The following is a 15,878-nucleotide window of genomic DNA, read 5'->3' on the forward strand; positions in this document are numbered from 1 at the left end:
CACCCACCCACCCGCCCGTCCATCCATCCATCCATCCATCCCTAGCCACTCCTCCACCCACCCCTGTGCGCACCCACCCCTGTGCGCACCCACCCACCCACCCACTCATCCATCCCCAACCACTCCTCCACCCACCCCTGTGTGCTCCCACCCACCCACCCGCCCGTCCATCCATCCCCAACCGCTCCTCCACCCACCCCTGTGCGCACCCACCCTCCCACCCGCCCGTCCATCCATCCATCCCTCCCCAACCACTCCTTCACCCACCCCTGTGCGCACCCACCCACCCGCCCGTCCATCCATCCATCCCTCCCCAACCACTCCTCCACCCACCGCTGTGCACACTCACCCCTGTGCACACGCACCCACTCATCCGTCCATCCATCCCCAACCGCTCCTCCACCCACCCCTGTGCGCACCCATCCACGCACCCGCCCGTCCATCCATCCATCCCCAACTGCTCCTCCACCCACCCCTGTGCGCACCCACCCACCCACCCGTCCATCCATCCCCAACCACTCCTCCACCCACCCCTGTTCACACCCACCCACCCACCCGCCCGTCCATGCAGCCCCAGAAGCACCCAAACCACCATCTTCATACGCTCCCCCACCTATCCATCACCCGTGGCCAGCCACATCCATCCATCCAGGCATCCACGACCTTACCCAGCATAGTCCCTGTACCTGCCCCCCTGCAGAAGGGTTACCCAGACACACACATGTCTGCCATGCATCCCCCAAAACTCCCATCCAGTCCCGTAAACACCATACAACCCCATACGCATCCATCCATTTATCCATCTGATCCAGCACCACCCACATCCCCATCCATCTCCTTATCCATCCATCCCCATACACATCCATCCGTCTCCTTGTCCAGCCATCCCCATACGCATCCATCCATCCATCCATCCACCCCATCCCCATCCCCCCATCTTCTTATCCATACATCCATCCCCACACGCATCCATCCGTCTCCTTATCCAGCCATCCCCATCCACAGCCATTAATCTATCCATCTGCTCCATACGCATCCATCCATCTAGCCATCCATCCATCCCCATCCCCCTCCATCCCTCTCCTTATCCATCCATCTCCTTATCCACCCATCCCCATCCCCATCCATCCATCTCCTTATCCACCCATCCCCATCCCCATCCATCCATCTCCTTATCCACCCATCTCCATCCCCATCCATCCATCTCCTTATCCACCCATCCCCATCCCCATCCATCCATCTCCTTATCCACCCATCTCCATCCAAACCATTAATCTATCCATCTGCTCCAGCCCCATTGACATCCATCCATCTCCTTATCCATCCATCCCCATACACGTCCATTAATCAGTCTATCCATCCATGAGATCCCCTCCATCCATTAATCCATCCATCCATCCCCACCGATTTCCATACACAGACATCCATCTATCTATCCATTCATTCATCCATGGTCCCATTGGTGGCTGCTGTCTCGACTGCACTGCAAAGCAAATGGGGTCGGGGGAAAGGAGCTGGTGCTCCGGGAGCAGCTGCTGACCTGTGACGGCGTCGGTGGAGATGGGCCCGACGCGCTTGCGGCCGGAGATGCCGTAGAGGTTGAACTTGTATCTGCGGGAGGGGGCCAGGTTGGTGACGGTGACCGTGCGGGATCCCCCGTCCACAGGCAGCGCCTGGGGTTTGCCTTCCGCGTCCTTGTACTGCAGGAGGAAGGAGTCGAAGGTCCCCTCCTCCACGGTCCAGGAGAGTAGGGTGGAGTCGTGGGTGACATTGGAGGCTGAGAGCTCCCCCAGGCGTAGCTGCGTCCCTGCTCCCTTGTCCCATGGTGCCACAGCTGGAACAGAGAGAGGGGGCACAGGGTGTGGAAACGCTTGGTCAGGCATATGGAGGCAGCCCCTGCCTCCTGGAGCAATGGGCTCAGGCTCTCTGCAGACCCAGGCAGCGTAGCCCTGGGATCGGAGCAGGAGGGCCGCCCTGGTGGAGGAGAGGGCACGGTGGGAGCAAAGTAGTTCCCCAGGGAAAGGGGCAGAGACTTGGCTTGTGGGGCTGAGATCAGGGCAGGGGCCAGGCAGGTGTGGGAAGGGGGGAGGAGCGATGGGTGGGGTGTAGGAAAGGGAGAAAGAAGAAGCAGGAAAGGGGTGGGAGCAGATTTGTGTGACCCCCTCGAGGGGCTTCCCAGCTCCTGGAGCCCCAGACTGATTCTCTGGGGGCCCTGCCCAATGGACGGCAGCTAACCCCGAGCCCCGGCTGGCCTGGCGTCAGGTGTGCACAGAGCGACGGGCTGCCCCTGCTGGGCACTATCGAGGCGGCTGTGTGGGGCTGGTGACCTGGACCGGCAGCCCAGGGGCAGGGCCCAGCCAGCGAGGGGACGGCCAGGCACCCCTCGGCTTGGGAGCTGCAGACACAGGCCGGCTCAGGGGTCCTGGCTGTGCCCCATGGGCCCTGGAGGGGTTGGTGCTGCTCCAAGACGCCAGCTGCATGGACCCGGCAGCTTCAGCTCCACGGTGACAAGCGTCCCACGGACAGAGCCCGACCCGGCCCGGAGAAGAGCCAGCGAGCCCCAGGGCCAGCGAGCTGGGGCCAGGCAGGAGCAGACTCTGCCCCCGGGCGATCATCGGGGGGACTCTGGTTTGAGACGCAGCAGTGCCTGTCTCAGGGCCCCTGGCCTGCGGGGTATGGACATGCCGGGCGAGTCTGTGAGCATGGGGAGGTGGGAACTGGCTCCATTCTCCACCTGTCCTGCGTGTTAACCCGACCACACGGCTCAGCAACGGGGGAGGGATGGGAAGGGGCCGGCACACCCAGGCGCAGCTGCTGACCTGTGACGGTGTCGGTGGAGACGGGGCCGAGGCGCTTGCGGCCGGAGATGCCGTAGAGGTTGAACTTGTATCTGCGGGAGGGGGCCAGGTTGGTGACGGTGACCGTGCGGGATCCCCCGTCCACGGGAAGCGCCTGGGGTTTGCCCTCCACGTCCTTGTACTGCAGGAGGAAGGAGTCGAAGTCCCCGGCCTGGACGGTCCAGGAGAGCTGGATGGAGTTGTGGGTGACGTCGGAGGCCGAGAGCTCCCCCAGGCCGGTCTGGGGGGCAGGTTCCTCCTTTCCTGGTGGTGCTGCTGGAACATAGAGAAGGGGGTAAAGGGGGAAGCCAGGATGGAGGGCGGCTCATCTGGACTTTGGGGGGCCCTGCTGCTGCCAGCCAGAGGGGATCTGCAGAGAGGATTAGTGGGGGGAGGGCGCAGAGTCCCTGGTCCCCGGACACAGCCAGATCGTGCTGCTGTGAAGGAGAACTGGGAACAGATGGACGGAGGGCGACCAGACAGCAAGTGTGACAGATCGGGATGGGAGTGGGGCGGAACAGGAGCCCATATGAGAAAAAGACCCAAAAATCGGGACTGTCCCTATAAAATTGGGACATCTGGTCACTCTAGATCAGGCCTGCACAACGTATGGCCCGCGGCAGCTCACTGTGCGGCCCGGACCGGGATTCAAAAGGCTCTGAGCTGCTGGCAGCCGCGGGGAGCCCAGAGCCCTTTAAATCTCAGCCACGGGGAGCCCAGAGCCCTTTAAATCTCAGCTGCGGGGAGCCCAGAGCCCTTTAAATCTCAGCCGCGGGGAGCCCAGAGCCCTTTAAATCTCAGCCGTGGGGAGCCCAGAGCCCTTTAAATCTCAGCTGCGGGGAGCCCAGAGCCCTTTAAATCTCAGCCACGGGGAGCCCAGAGCCCTTTAAATCTCAGCTGTGGGGAGCCCTGAGCCCTTTAAATCTCAGCTGTGGGGAGCCCAGAGACCTTTAAATTTCAGCCGTGGGGAGCCCAGAGCCCTTTAAATCTCAGCCGTGGGGAGCCCAGAGCCCTTTAAATCTCAGCCGTGGGGAGCCCAGAGCCCTTTAAATCTCAACTGTGGGGAGCCCAGAGCCCTTTAAATCTCAGCCACGGGGAGCCCAGAGCCCTTTAAATCTCAGCTGTGGGGAGCCCAGAGCCCTTTAAATCTCAGCCATGGGAGCCCAGAGCCCTTTAAATCTCAGCTGGGGGAGCCCAGAGCCCTTTAAATCTCAGCCATGGGGAGCCCAGAGCCCTTTAAATCTCAGCCATGGGGAGCCCAGAGCCCTTTAAATCTCAGCCGCGGGGAGCCCAGAGCCCTTTAAATCTCAGCCACGGGGAGCCCAGAGCCCTTTAAATCTCAGCCATGGGGAGCCCAGAGCCCTTTAAATCTCAGCTGCAGGGAGCCCAGAGCCCTTTAAATCTCAGCCGTGGGGAGCCCAGAGCCCTTTAAATCTCAGCCGTGGGGAGCCCAGAGCCCTTTAAATCTCAGCCGCGCGGAGCCCAGAGCCCTTTAAATCTCAGCCGTGGGGAGCCCAGAGCCCTTTAAATCTCAGCCGTGGGGAGCCCAGAGCCCTTTAAATCTCAGCCGTGGGGAGCCCAGAGCCCTTTAAATCTCAGCCGCGGGGAGCCCAGAGCCCTTTAAATCTCAGCCGCGGGGAGCCCTGAGCCCTTTAAATCTCAGCCGTGGGGAGCCCAGAGCCCTTTAAATCTCAGCCGTGGGGAGCCCAGAGCCCTTTAAATCTCAGCCGTGGGGAGCCCAGAGCCCTTTAAATCTCAGCCGTGGGGAGCCCAGGGCCCTTTAAATCTCAGCCGTGGGGAGCCCAGAGCCCTTTAAATCTCAGCTGTGGGGAGCCCAGAGCCCTTTAAATCTCAGCTGTGGGGAGCCCAGAGCCCTTTAAATCTCAGGCGCAGGGAGCCCAGAGCCCTTTAAATCTCAGCTGTGGGGAGCCCAGAGCCCTTTAAATCTCAGCTGTGGGGAGCCCAGAGCCCGGAGCCCTTTAAATCTCAGCCGCGGGGAGCCCAGAGCCCTTTAAATCTCAGCCACAGGGAGCCCAGAGCCCTTTAAATCTCAGCTGTGGGGAGCCCAGAGCCCTTTAAATCTCAGCCGCGGGGAGCCCAGAGCCCTTTAAATCTCAGCCGCGGGGAGCCCAGAGCCCTTTAAATCTCAGCTGTGGGGAGCCCAGAGCCCTTTAAATCTCAGCCACAGGGAGCCCAGAGCCCTTTAAATCTCAGCTGTGGGGAGCCCAGAGCCCTTTAAATCTCAGCCGTGGGGAGCCCAGAGCCCTTTAAATCTCAGCTGTGGGGAGCCCAGAGCCCTTTAAATCTCAGCTGCGGGGAGCCCAGAGCCCTTTAAATCTCAGCTGTGGGGAGCCCAGAGCCCTTTGAATCCCGGCCGCGGCTCCAGCGGATGGGCTGGGGCTGGGATTTAAAGGGCTCGGGCTCCCCCCAGCAGCAGGAGCTCTGGGCCCTTTAAATCCCTGCCCCAGCCCCACAAAGCTCCCGGTTCCCCCAGCCGCTGGAGCCCCGGGCCCTTTAATTTGCCCCTGACAGCTCCCAGCCACCTCTTCAGCTGGGAGCCCCTGGCTGATTTAAAATCAAGTATCACCTCCCCACCCCCAACCTTCCTTTCTGGTCCGCAGCTGTTCTGGTGGGGTGGCGCTGGGGAAGGAGGGTTTGTTTCTGCAGGGCTGGGCGGTGCTGGGCCGGGGTGTTTCTGCGGGGCCGGGAGGCCCTGGGGCGGGGTGTTTCCGTGGGGCCGGGGGGGGTTTGGCCCTCAGCTGTTTTCTTTGGAGTAATGTGGCCCTCGCTGCTTTACGAGTTGTGCAGACCTGCCCTAGATGGACGGGGCATGTCTGGAAAGAGGATCCCACATTCCCACCTGGGTTTCCCACGGCCACCTCACCTCCATGGAGGGCTCGGCCGAGAGCGACCAGCACAAACCACGGGCAGAGCTAAGCGGAGACGGGGAAGGAAGAACAAATGAGAGAGAAAGAGAAGGGGGTGAACCAAAGCCTCCAACGTCAATGGAAAGATCCCCATTGACACCCATCCAGCCCCAGAAATGCCCACACCACCATCTTCATATGCTCCCCCATCCATCCATCCATCCATGACCAGCCCTCCCTCCATCCCCACGGGTAGACATCCATGGAAAGCCTCCAGCTCTCCATCCATTCATCCATCCATGCTCCTGTGACGAAGCTGGGCATTGTTGTAGGGTTTTACATGACTAGTGTGTCCGTGCCTCAGTTTCCCTGTGTGCTGCGTGTGTAACAAGCTGGTGGGAGAGGGATTGTTGTTGTGGGGAACCAGGTGTGACCTCGCCTAGCGACCGGGACCCCTGGACAACATCCTGGAGATGGAGAACCCCAACAAATGGTGACCTGGAGACAAAGAGGCCACCTCAGCTTGGCAGCCAGCTGGTTCTGGCCAATGGGGAACAAAGGACTGAAGAGAGCGTAGCAATCCCTACGGCCCCCCTCCCCCTGCCTGGAGTGCGGCGATCCCCGCGGCCCCCCTCCCCCGCCAGAGCGCGGCGATCCCCGCGGCCCCCCTCCCCCACCGGAGCGCGGCGATCCCCACGGCCCCCCTCCCCCACCAGAGCGCGGTGATCCCCACGACCCCCTCCCCCTGCAAGGAGGGCACTGATCCCCACGGCCCCCCTCCCCCACCGGAGTGCGCCGATCCCCACGGCCCCCCTCCCCCACCGGAGCGCGGCGATCCCCACGGCCCCCCTCCCCCACCGGAGCGCGGTGATCCCCACGACCCCCTCCCCCTGCAAGGAGGGCACTGATCCCCACGGCCCCCCTCCCCCACCGGAGTGCGCCGATCCCCACGGCCCCCCTCCCCCACCGGAGCGCGGCGATCCCCACGGCCCCCCTCCCCCACCGGAGCGCGGCGATCCCCACGGCCCCCCTCCCCCACTGGAGCGCGGCGATCCCCACGGCCCCCCTCCCCCATCGGAGCGCGGTGATCCCCACGACCCCCTCCCCCCCACAGAGCACGCCGATCCCCACGGTCCCCTCCCCCACCAGAGCATGGCGATCCCAGCAACCCCCCTCCCCCCTGGAGCGCGGTGATCCCCGCGGCCCCCCTCCCCCACCGGAGCGCGGCGATCCCCGCGGCCCCCCTCCCCCACCGGAGCGCAGCGATCCGCACGGCCCCCCTCCCCCGCCGGAGTGTGGCGATCCCCGCGGCCCCCCTCCCCCACCGGAGCGCAGCAATCCCTGCGGCCCCCCTCCCACACCGGACCACGGCGATCCCTGCGGCTCCACTCCCCCTCCCGGAGTGCAGGAATTCGAGGTGCTGCTGAAGACTGGGAGCTGCCCGGTGAGTACAAGCCCCACGAATCAGGCCCCGCAGTTGCTAAAGCCTGGCCCTGACTTGATATCGGATGCCCAAACGCAGGGGCTCGGGGCTGGAGAGGGGGAGCAGGCAGAGCCCCCCGGAGTCAGGGGGACTGGGATGTGCTAGGCTGAGGGAGGCCAGGCCTGAGGCCCTGAGAGTTTCCTGTGCTGGGTTCAGATGCTCAGTAAACCCTCCTGTGTTTCGCTGGCTGAGAGTCGCTCCGGGCTAGAGAACAGGGTGCAGGGGGGGGGGCATCAACCCCTTCGGGGGTGGAGGCCTGGGGGGCCCAGAGCGCGTGAACTCCCTGAGGGGGCCCACGGCACAGATAGAAGTGCTAAGGCTCAGAGAGGTGCGGCTCCAGGAGATGGAGGGGCGTGACCCCGAGAGAGAGTGGACCCCCGAGAAGGGCTGTCGCACTGAAAGGGGCACCCCCCACAGACTGCACGGGGCCATGAGTGGGCACAACCTGGGAGTCCCTGACAGCCCCCCATACACACTGATGCATTCCCTCTGTCTGCTCCATACACATCGATCCATCTCTCTATCCACCCATCCACACTCCTCCACCCCCTGAATGGCCAGAAGACGGGTTGCGGAGGTTGGAATCTGGGAAGCATCCTCCCAGGAAGGCTGAGAGCTGAGCTGAGACGGGAGGAGAGACAGGGAACAAAGAACAAATGAGAGAGAAAGAAGGAGGTGGATCAAAGCCACCAATGTCAACGGAAAGATTCCCAGTCACGCTCACCCAGCCCCAGTAACACCCATTCCACCGTCTTCATACGCTCCCCCATCCATCCATCACCCGCGGCCAGCCACATCCATCCATCCAGGCATCCACGACCTTACCCAGCATAGCCCCTGTACCTGCCCCATGCAGAAGGGCTACCCAGACATGCATATGTCTGCCATGCATCCCCCAAAATACCTATCCAGTCCCGTAAACACCATCCAACCCCATACGCATCCATCCATCTATCTATCTGCTCCAGCGCCACCCACATCTCCATCTATCTCCTTATCCGTCCATCCTCATACACACCCATCTGTCTCCTTATCCACCCATCCCCATCCACAGCCATTAATCTATCCATCTGCTCCATCCCCATCCATCCCTGTACACATCCATCCATCTATCCATCCATCTCCATCCACATCCATCCATCTCCTTATTCATACATCCCCATACGCATCCATCCATCTCCTTATCCATCCATCCGCTCCATCCCCATCCGTCTCCAAACTCATCCATCTATCAGTCCATGACCATCAATCCATCCATTCCCATCCATATCAGTAGACATCCATCCATCTGCTCATCCATCCATCCATTCCTCCCCATAGACATCCATCCATCCATCCATCCACACCCACTGACAGCCTTCCATCTACCTATCCATCCAGCCATGACCATCCCCATCCATCCATCCCCACTGATCCCTATAGACAGCCATCCATGTATCTTTTCATTCATTCATTCATTCACCCCATACTCATCTATCTATTCATTCCATCTGCTTCATACACACTGATCTCTCTGTCTGTCTGTCAATCCACCCACACGCTTCCATCCACACTCCTCCATCTCTTGAATGGCTGGTAGACAGGTCGTGGAGGTTGGAATCTGGGAAGCATCCTCCCAGGAAGGTCCCCGCTGGTGGCTGCTGTCCTCACCCACTGTAAAACAAAGGGGGTGGGAGGGGAAGGGGCCGGCATCCCGGGAGCAGCTGCTGACCTGTGACGCTGTCGGTGGAGACGGGCCCGAGGCGCTTGCGGCCGTAGATGCCGTAGAGGTTGAACTTGTATCTGCGGGAGGGGGCCAGGTTGGTAACGGTGACCCTGCGGGATCCTCCATCCACGGGCAGTGCTTGGGGTTTGCCCTCCGCGTCCTTGTACTGCAGGAGGAAGGAGTCGAAGTCCCCAGCCTGGACGGTCCAGGAGAGCTGGATGGAGTCGTGGGTGACGTTGGAGGCCGAGAGCTCTCCCAGGCTGGGCTGGACGGTGGGCACCTGTTCTGTGGGTGCTGCATCTGGAACAGAGAGAGGGGGATTTAAGGCACAAATCATTCCATGAATTCCCAGATACAACCCTCCATCCAACCACATGCATCTGTCCATCCACATCAATCCCCATCCATCTCCTTATCCCTCCATCCTCATCCACATCCATCCCTCTCCTTATCCATCCACCCCATCCACATCCATCCATCTCCTTATCCATCCATCCCCATCCACATCCATCCCTCTCCTTATCCATCCATCCCAATCCACATTCATCCATCTCCTTCCCCTCCATCCCCATCCATATCCATCCTTATCCTTATCCATCCATCTCCATCCACATCCATCCATCTCCTTCCCATCCATCCCCATCCACATCCATCCATATACTTATCCATCCACCCCATCCACATCCATCCCTCTCCTTATACATCCATCCCCATCCACATCCATCCATATCCTTATCCATCCATCTCCATCCACATCCATCCATATCCTTATCCATCCATCTCCATCCACATCCATCCATATCCTTATCCATCCATTCCCATCCCCATCCATCCCTCTCCTTATCCATCCATCTCCATCCACATCCATCCATCTCCTTATCCATCCATCCGCTCCATCCCCGTTCCTCCCCAAACACATCCATCTATCAGTCCATAACCATCAATCCATCCATTCCCATCCATACCAGTGGACATCCATACATCTGCTCATTCATCCATCCATTCCTCCCCATAGACATCCATCCATCCATCCACACCCACTGACAGCCTTCCATCTACCTATCCATCCAGCCATGGCCATCCCCATCCATCCATCCCCACTGATCCCTATAGACAGCCATCCATGTATCTTTTCATTCATTCATTCACCCTCTACTATCTATCTGTTCATTCCATTTGTTTCATACACACTGATCTCTCTGTCTGTCTGTCAATCCACCCACACACTTCCATCCACACTCCTCCATCTGTTGAATGGCCGGTAGACAGGTCGTGGAGGTTGGAATCTGGGAAGCATCCTCCTAGGATGGTCACCGCTGGTGGCTGCTGTCCTCACCCAACACAAAGCAAAGGGGGTGGGAGTGGAAGGGGCCGGCATCCCGGGAGCAGCCGCTGACCTGTAACGCTGTCGGTGGAGATGGGGCCGAGGCGCTTGCGGCCGGAGATGCCATAGAGGTTGAACTTGTATCTGCGGGAGGGGGCCAGGTTGGTGACGGTGACCGTGCGGGATCCCCCGTCCACGGGCAGCACCTGAGGTTTGCCCTCCGTGTCCTTGTATTGGAGGATAAAGGAGTCAAACTCCCCAGTCTGGACGGTCCAGGAGACCCGGATGGAGTCGTGGGTGACATCAGAGGCCGAGAGCTCCCCCAGGCTCGGCTGGGGGGTGGGTACCTCAACCTTCGGTGCCGCGGCTGGAACAGAGAGAGGGGGGTGAAGGGCGCAGATGATTCCATGCATTCCCAGATACAGCCCTCCATCCATCCACATGCATCTGTCCATCCACTCCATCCACATCCATCCCTATCCATCCCCATACGCATCCATCCCTCTCCTTATCCATCTATCCCGATCCACATCCATCCCTCTCCTTATCCATCCATCCCCATCCACATCCATACCTGTCCTTATCCATCCATCCCCATCCACATCCATCCATCTATCCCCATCCACCCATGTATCCATCCATCCCCATCAACATCCACTCACTCCATCCCCATTCACGTCCATTCATCTATCCACCCATTCCATCTCCATCCATCCCCAAACACATCCATCAATCCATGACCATCAATCGATCCATTCCCATCCATATCAGTAGACATCCATGCATCTGCTCATCCATCCATCCATTCCTCCCCATAGACATCCATCCATCCATCCACACCCACTGACAGCCCTCCATCTACCTATCCATCCAGCCATGGCCATAACCATCTCCATCCATACATCCCCACTGATGCCTATAGACAGCCATCCATGTATCTTTTCATTCATTCATTCACCCCATACTCATCTATCTATTCATTCCATCTGCTTCATACACACTGATCTCTCTGTCTGTCTGTCAATCCACCCACACGCTTCCATCCACACTCCTCCATCTGTTGAATGGCCGGTAGACAGGTTGTGGAGGTTGGAATCTGAGAAGCATCTTCCCAGGATGGTCCCTGCTGGTGGCTGCTGTCCTTACCCAATGTAAAACAAAGGGGGTGGGAGGGGAAGGGGACGGCATCCCGGGAGCAGCTGCTGACCTGTGACGCTGTCGGTGGAGATGGGCCCGAGGCGCTTGCGGTCGTAGATGCCATAGAGGTTGAACTTGTATCTGCGGGAGGGGGCCAGGTTGGTGACGGTGACCGTGCGGGATCCTCCATCCACAGGCAGTGCTTGGGGTTTGCCCTCCGTGTCCTTGTACTGCAGGAGGAAGGAGTCAAAGTCCCCGGCCTGGACGGTCCAGGAGAGCCGGATGGAGTCGTTGGTGACGTTGGAGGCCGAGAGCTCCCCCAGGCTGGGCTGGGGGGCAGGTTCCTCTTTCCACGGGGCTGTGGCGGGAACAGAGAGAGGGGGGTGAAGGATGCAGTCGGGGTGCGTGGTGGCTCACTCGATCTGTGGGAAGCCGGATTATTCCCACTGAGAGGGGATCTGCAGAGAGATTTAGTGGGGGGAGGGGGCAGGAAGCCCCAGGGAGTGGCCCCAGAACACAGCCAAATCCTGACTCTTGGAATGACAGCTGGGGACAGACAGATGGACGGAGTATCTCTGCAAAGAGGATCCCACATTCCTGGGTTCCCTGCAGCCACCCCGCATCCATGGAGGGGTCGGCCCAGAGTGACCGGCACAAACTATGCGCAGAGCTGAGCTGAGACGGGAGGAGACAAGGGGAAGGAAGAAGAAAGAAGAGAGAAAGGGAAGGGGGTGAACCAAAACCACCACCGTCAATGGAAAGATCCCCACTGACACCCCGCCAGCCCTGTACACACGCCTCCATCCCCACCATCCATCCATCCATCTCCATTAACACTCAGTGTCTACCCGTCCCTTCCCACACATCCTTCTACCAGTCATTCATCCCACACACCCATCCGTCCATCTTTTCAAACACATCCACCCTTCTACCCATCCATCTATCCTTCCATCCGTTCCCAGATACAGCCGCCCATCCACCCACATGCATCTATCCATCTGCTCCATACACATCCATCCCCATCCATCTCCTTATGCATCCATCCATCCACATCCACATCCGCATCCACCCATCAATCCAGCCGCTCCATCCCCATACACATCCATCCTTCTCCTTATCTATCCATCCTGATCCACATCCATTGATCTATTCATCCGCTCCATCCATCTCCATCCACATCCATCCCGCTCCTTATCCATCCATCTCCATCCACATCCATTCATCTCCTTATCCATCCATACCCGTCCACGTCCATTTATCTATCCACCCACTCCATCGCCATCCATCCCCAAACACATCCATCAATCCATGACCATCAATCCATCCATTCCCATCCATACTAGTAGACATCCATGCATCTGCTCATCCATCCATCCATCCCTCCCCGTAGACATCCATTCATCCATCCACCCCCACTGACAGCCTTCCATCTATCTATCCATCCAGCCATGACCATCCCCATCCATCCATCCCCACTGATCCCTATAGACAGCCATCCATGTATCTTTTCATTCATTCATTCACCCCATACTCATCTATCTATTCATTCCATCTGCTTCATACACACTGATCTCTCTGTCTGTCTGTCAATCCACCCACACACTTCCATCCACACTCCTCCATCTGTTGAATGGCCGGTAGACAGGTCGTGGAGGTTGGAATCTGGGAAGCATCTTCCCAGGAAGGTCCCTGCTGGTGGCTGCTGTCCTTACCCCCTGCAAAGCAAAGGGGGTGGGAGTGGAAGGGGACGGCATCCCGGGAGCAGCTGCTGACCTGTGATGCTGTCGGTGGAGACGGGCCCGAGGCGCTTGCGGCCGAAGATGCCGTAGAGGTTGAACTTGTATCTCCGGGAGGGGGCCAGGCTGGTGACGGTGACTGTGCGGGATCCTCCATCCACGGGTAGCGCTTGGGGTTTGCCATCAGAGTCCTTGTACTGCAGGAGGAAGGAGTCGAAGTCCCCAGCCTGGACGGTCCAGGAGAGCTGGATGGAATCGTGGGTGACGTTGGAGGCCAAGAGCTCCCCCAGGCTGGGCTGGACGGTTGGTACCTCTTCTGTGGGTGCTGCATCTGGAACAGAGAGAGGGGGGTGAAGGGCGCAGATCATTCCATGAGTTACCAGATACCGCCCTCCATCTGTCCACACGCACCTGTCCATCCACTCCATCCACATCCATTTCCTTATCCCTCCATCCCCATACGCATCCATCCCTCTCCTTATCCATCCACCCCATCCACATCCATCTCTCTCCTTATATATCCATCTTCATCCACATCCATCCATCTCCTTAGCCATCCATCCCCATCCACATCCATCTATCTCCTTATCCATCCATCTTCATCCACATCCATCCACCTCCTTATCCATCCATCCTCTCCGTCCCGGTTCATCCCCAAACTCATCCATCTATCAGTCCATGACCATCAATCCATCCATTCCCCTCCATACCAGTAGGCATCCATGCATCTGCTCATTCATCCATCAATTCCTCCCCATAGACATCCATCCATCCATCCACACCCACTGACAGCCCTCCATCTACCTATCCATCCAGCCATGACCATCCCCATCCATCTATCCACACTGATCCCTATAGACAGCCATCCATGTATCTTTTCATTCATTCATTCACACCATACTCATCTATCTATTCATTCCATCTGCTTCATACACACTGATCTCTCTGTCTGTCAATCCACCCACACGCTTCCATCCACACTCCTCCATCTGTTGAATGGCCGGTAGACAGGTCGTGGAGGTTGGAATCTGGGAAGCATCTTCCTAGGAAGGTCACCGCTGGTGGCTCCTGTCCTCACCCACTGTAAAGCAAAGGGGGTGGGAGGGGAAGGGGCCGGCATCTCGGGAGCAGCTGCTGACCTGTGACGCCGTCAGTGGAGACGGGCCCGAGGCGCTTGCGGCCGTAGATGCCGTAGAGGTTGAACTTGTATCTGTGGGAGGGGGACAGGTTGGTGACGGTGACCGTGCGGGATCCTCCATCCATGGGCAGCGCTTGGGGTTTGCCCTCAGCGTCCTTGTACTGCAGGAGGAAGGAGTCAAAGTCTCCGGCCAGGACGGTCCAGGAGAGCCGGATGGAGTCGTGGGTGATGTCGGAGGCTGAGAGCTCCCCCAGGCTTGGCTGGGGGGTGGGTACCTCTTCTGTGGGTGCTGCGGCTGGAACAGAGAGAGGGGGTGAAGGGCGCAGATCATTCCATGAGTTCCCAGATACAGCCCTCCATCTGTCCACACGCACCTGTCCATCCACTCCATTCACATCCATCCCCATCCATCTCCTTATCCCTCCATCCCAATAGGTATCCAATCCTCTGCTTATCCATCCATCCTGATCCACATCCATCCCTCTCTTTATCCATCCATCTCCATCCACATCCATCCATCTCCTTATCCATCCATCTGCTCCATCCCCGTTCCTCCCCAAACATATCCATATATCAGTCCATGACCATCAATCCATCCATTCCCATCCATACCAGTAGACATCCATCCATCTGCTCATCCATCCATCCATTCCTCCCCATAGACATCCATCCATCCATCCACACCCACTGACAGCCTTCCATCTACCTATCCATCCAGCCATGGCCATCCCCATCCATCCATCCCCACTGATCCCTATAGACAGCCATCCATGTATCTTTTCATTCATTCATTCACCCCATACTCATCTATCTATTCATTCCATCTGCTTCATACACACTGATCTCTCTGTCTCTCTGTCAATCCACCCACACGCTTCCATCCACACTCCTCCATCTGTTGAATGGCCGGTAGACAGGTCACGGAGGTTGGAATCTGAGAAGAATCTTCCCAGGAAGGTCCCCACTGGTGGCTGCTGTCCTCACCCACTGCAAAGCAAAGGGGGTGGGAGGGGAAGGGGACGGCATCCTGGGAGCAGCCGCTGACCTGTGACGCCGTCGGTGGAGACGGGGCCAAGGCGCTTGCGGCCGTAGATGCCGTAGAGGTTGAACTTGTATCTGTGGGAGGGGGCCAGATTGGTGACGGTGACCGTGCGGGATCCCCCATCCATGGGCAGAGCCTGGCGTTTGCCCTCCGTGTCCTTGTACTGGAGGAGGAAGGAGTCGAAGTCCCCAGCCTGGACGGTCCAGGAGAGCCGGATGGAGTCGTGGGTGACGTTGGAGGCCGAGAGCTCCCCCAGGCTGGGCTGGGAGGTTGGTACCTCTTCTGTGGGTGCTGCGGTTGGAACAGAGAGAGGGGGGTGAAGGGCGCAGATCATTCCATGAGTTCCCAGATACAGCCCTCCATCCATCCACACGCACCTGTCCATCCACCCCGTCCACATCAATCCCCACCCATCTCCTTATCCATCCATCCCTCTCCTTATCCATCCATCTCCATCCACATCCATCCATATCCTTATCCATCCATCCCCATCCATATCCATCCATACCCTTATCCATCCATCCCTCTCCCTATCCATCCATCCCCATCCACATACATCCATCTCCATATCCATCCATCTCCGTCCATATCCATCCTTCTCCTTATCCA

The 15,878-nt window shown here is 58.8% G+C and overlaps 1 protein-coding gene across 26 annotated transcripts in view; it reads right to left on the reverse strand.

Moving 5' to 3' along the window:
- TNXB (tenascin XB) overlaps positions 1 to 15,878 on the reverse strand; it is an 87,310-nt gene that overhangs the window by 22,379 nt on the left and 49,053 nt on the right. For 10 of the 26 annotated variants that reach the window (XM_030548010.1, XM_030548015.1, XM_030548012.1 and 7 more), the window contains 8 exons: positions 15,273 to 15,560; positions 14,229 to 14,522; positions 13,127 to 13,420; positions 11,424 to 11,711; positions 10,290 to 10,583; positions 8,899 to 9,192; positions 2,820 to 3,113; positions 1,541 to 1,834 (listed from right to left, as the gene is read on the reverse strand). The exons of 1 other annotated variant lie outside the window; for it this stretch is intronic. In XM_030548010.1, the coding sequence (XP_030403870.1) occupies positions 1,541 to 1,834; positions 2,820 to 3,113; positions 8,899 to 9,192; positions 10,290 to 10,583; positions 11,424 to 11,711; positions 13,127 to 13,420; positions 14,229 to 14,522; positions 15,273 to 15,560 (2,340 nt within the window). The remainder of the gene's footprint in view (positions 1 to 1,540; positions 1,835 to 2,819; positions 3,114 to 8,898; positions 9,193 to 10,289; positions 10,584 to 11,423; positions 11,712 to 13,126; positions 13,421 to 14,228; positions 14,523 to 15,272; positions 15,561 to 15,878) is intronic. 15 more of the 26 variants (XM_030548006.1, XM_030548001.1, XM_030548021.1 and 12 more) reach the window with 13 other exon arrangements.

Source organism: Gopherus evgoodei, unplaced genomic scaffold, assembly GCF_007399415.2.
Source record: "Gopherus evgoodei ecotype Sinaloan lineage unplaced genomic scaffold, rGopEvg1_v1.p scaffold_80_arrow_ctg1, whole genome shotgun sequence".
In the NCBI taxonomy this organism is placed as follows: domain Eukaryota; kingdom Metazoa; phylum Chordata; order Testudines; family Testudinidae; genus Gopherus; species Gopherus evgoodei.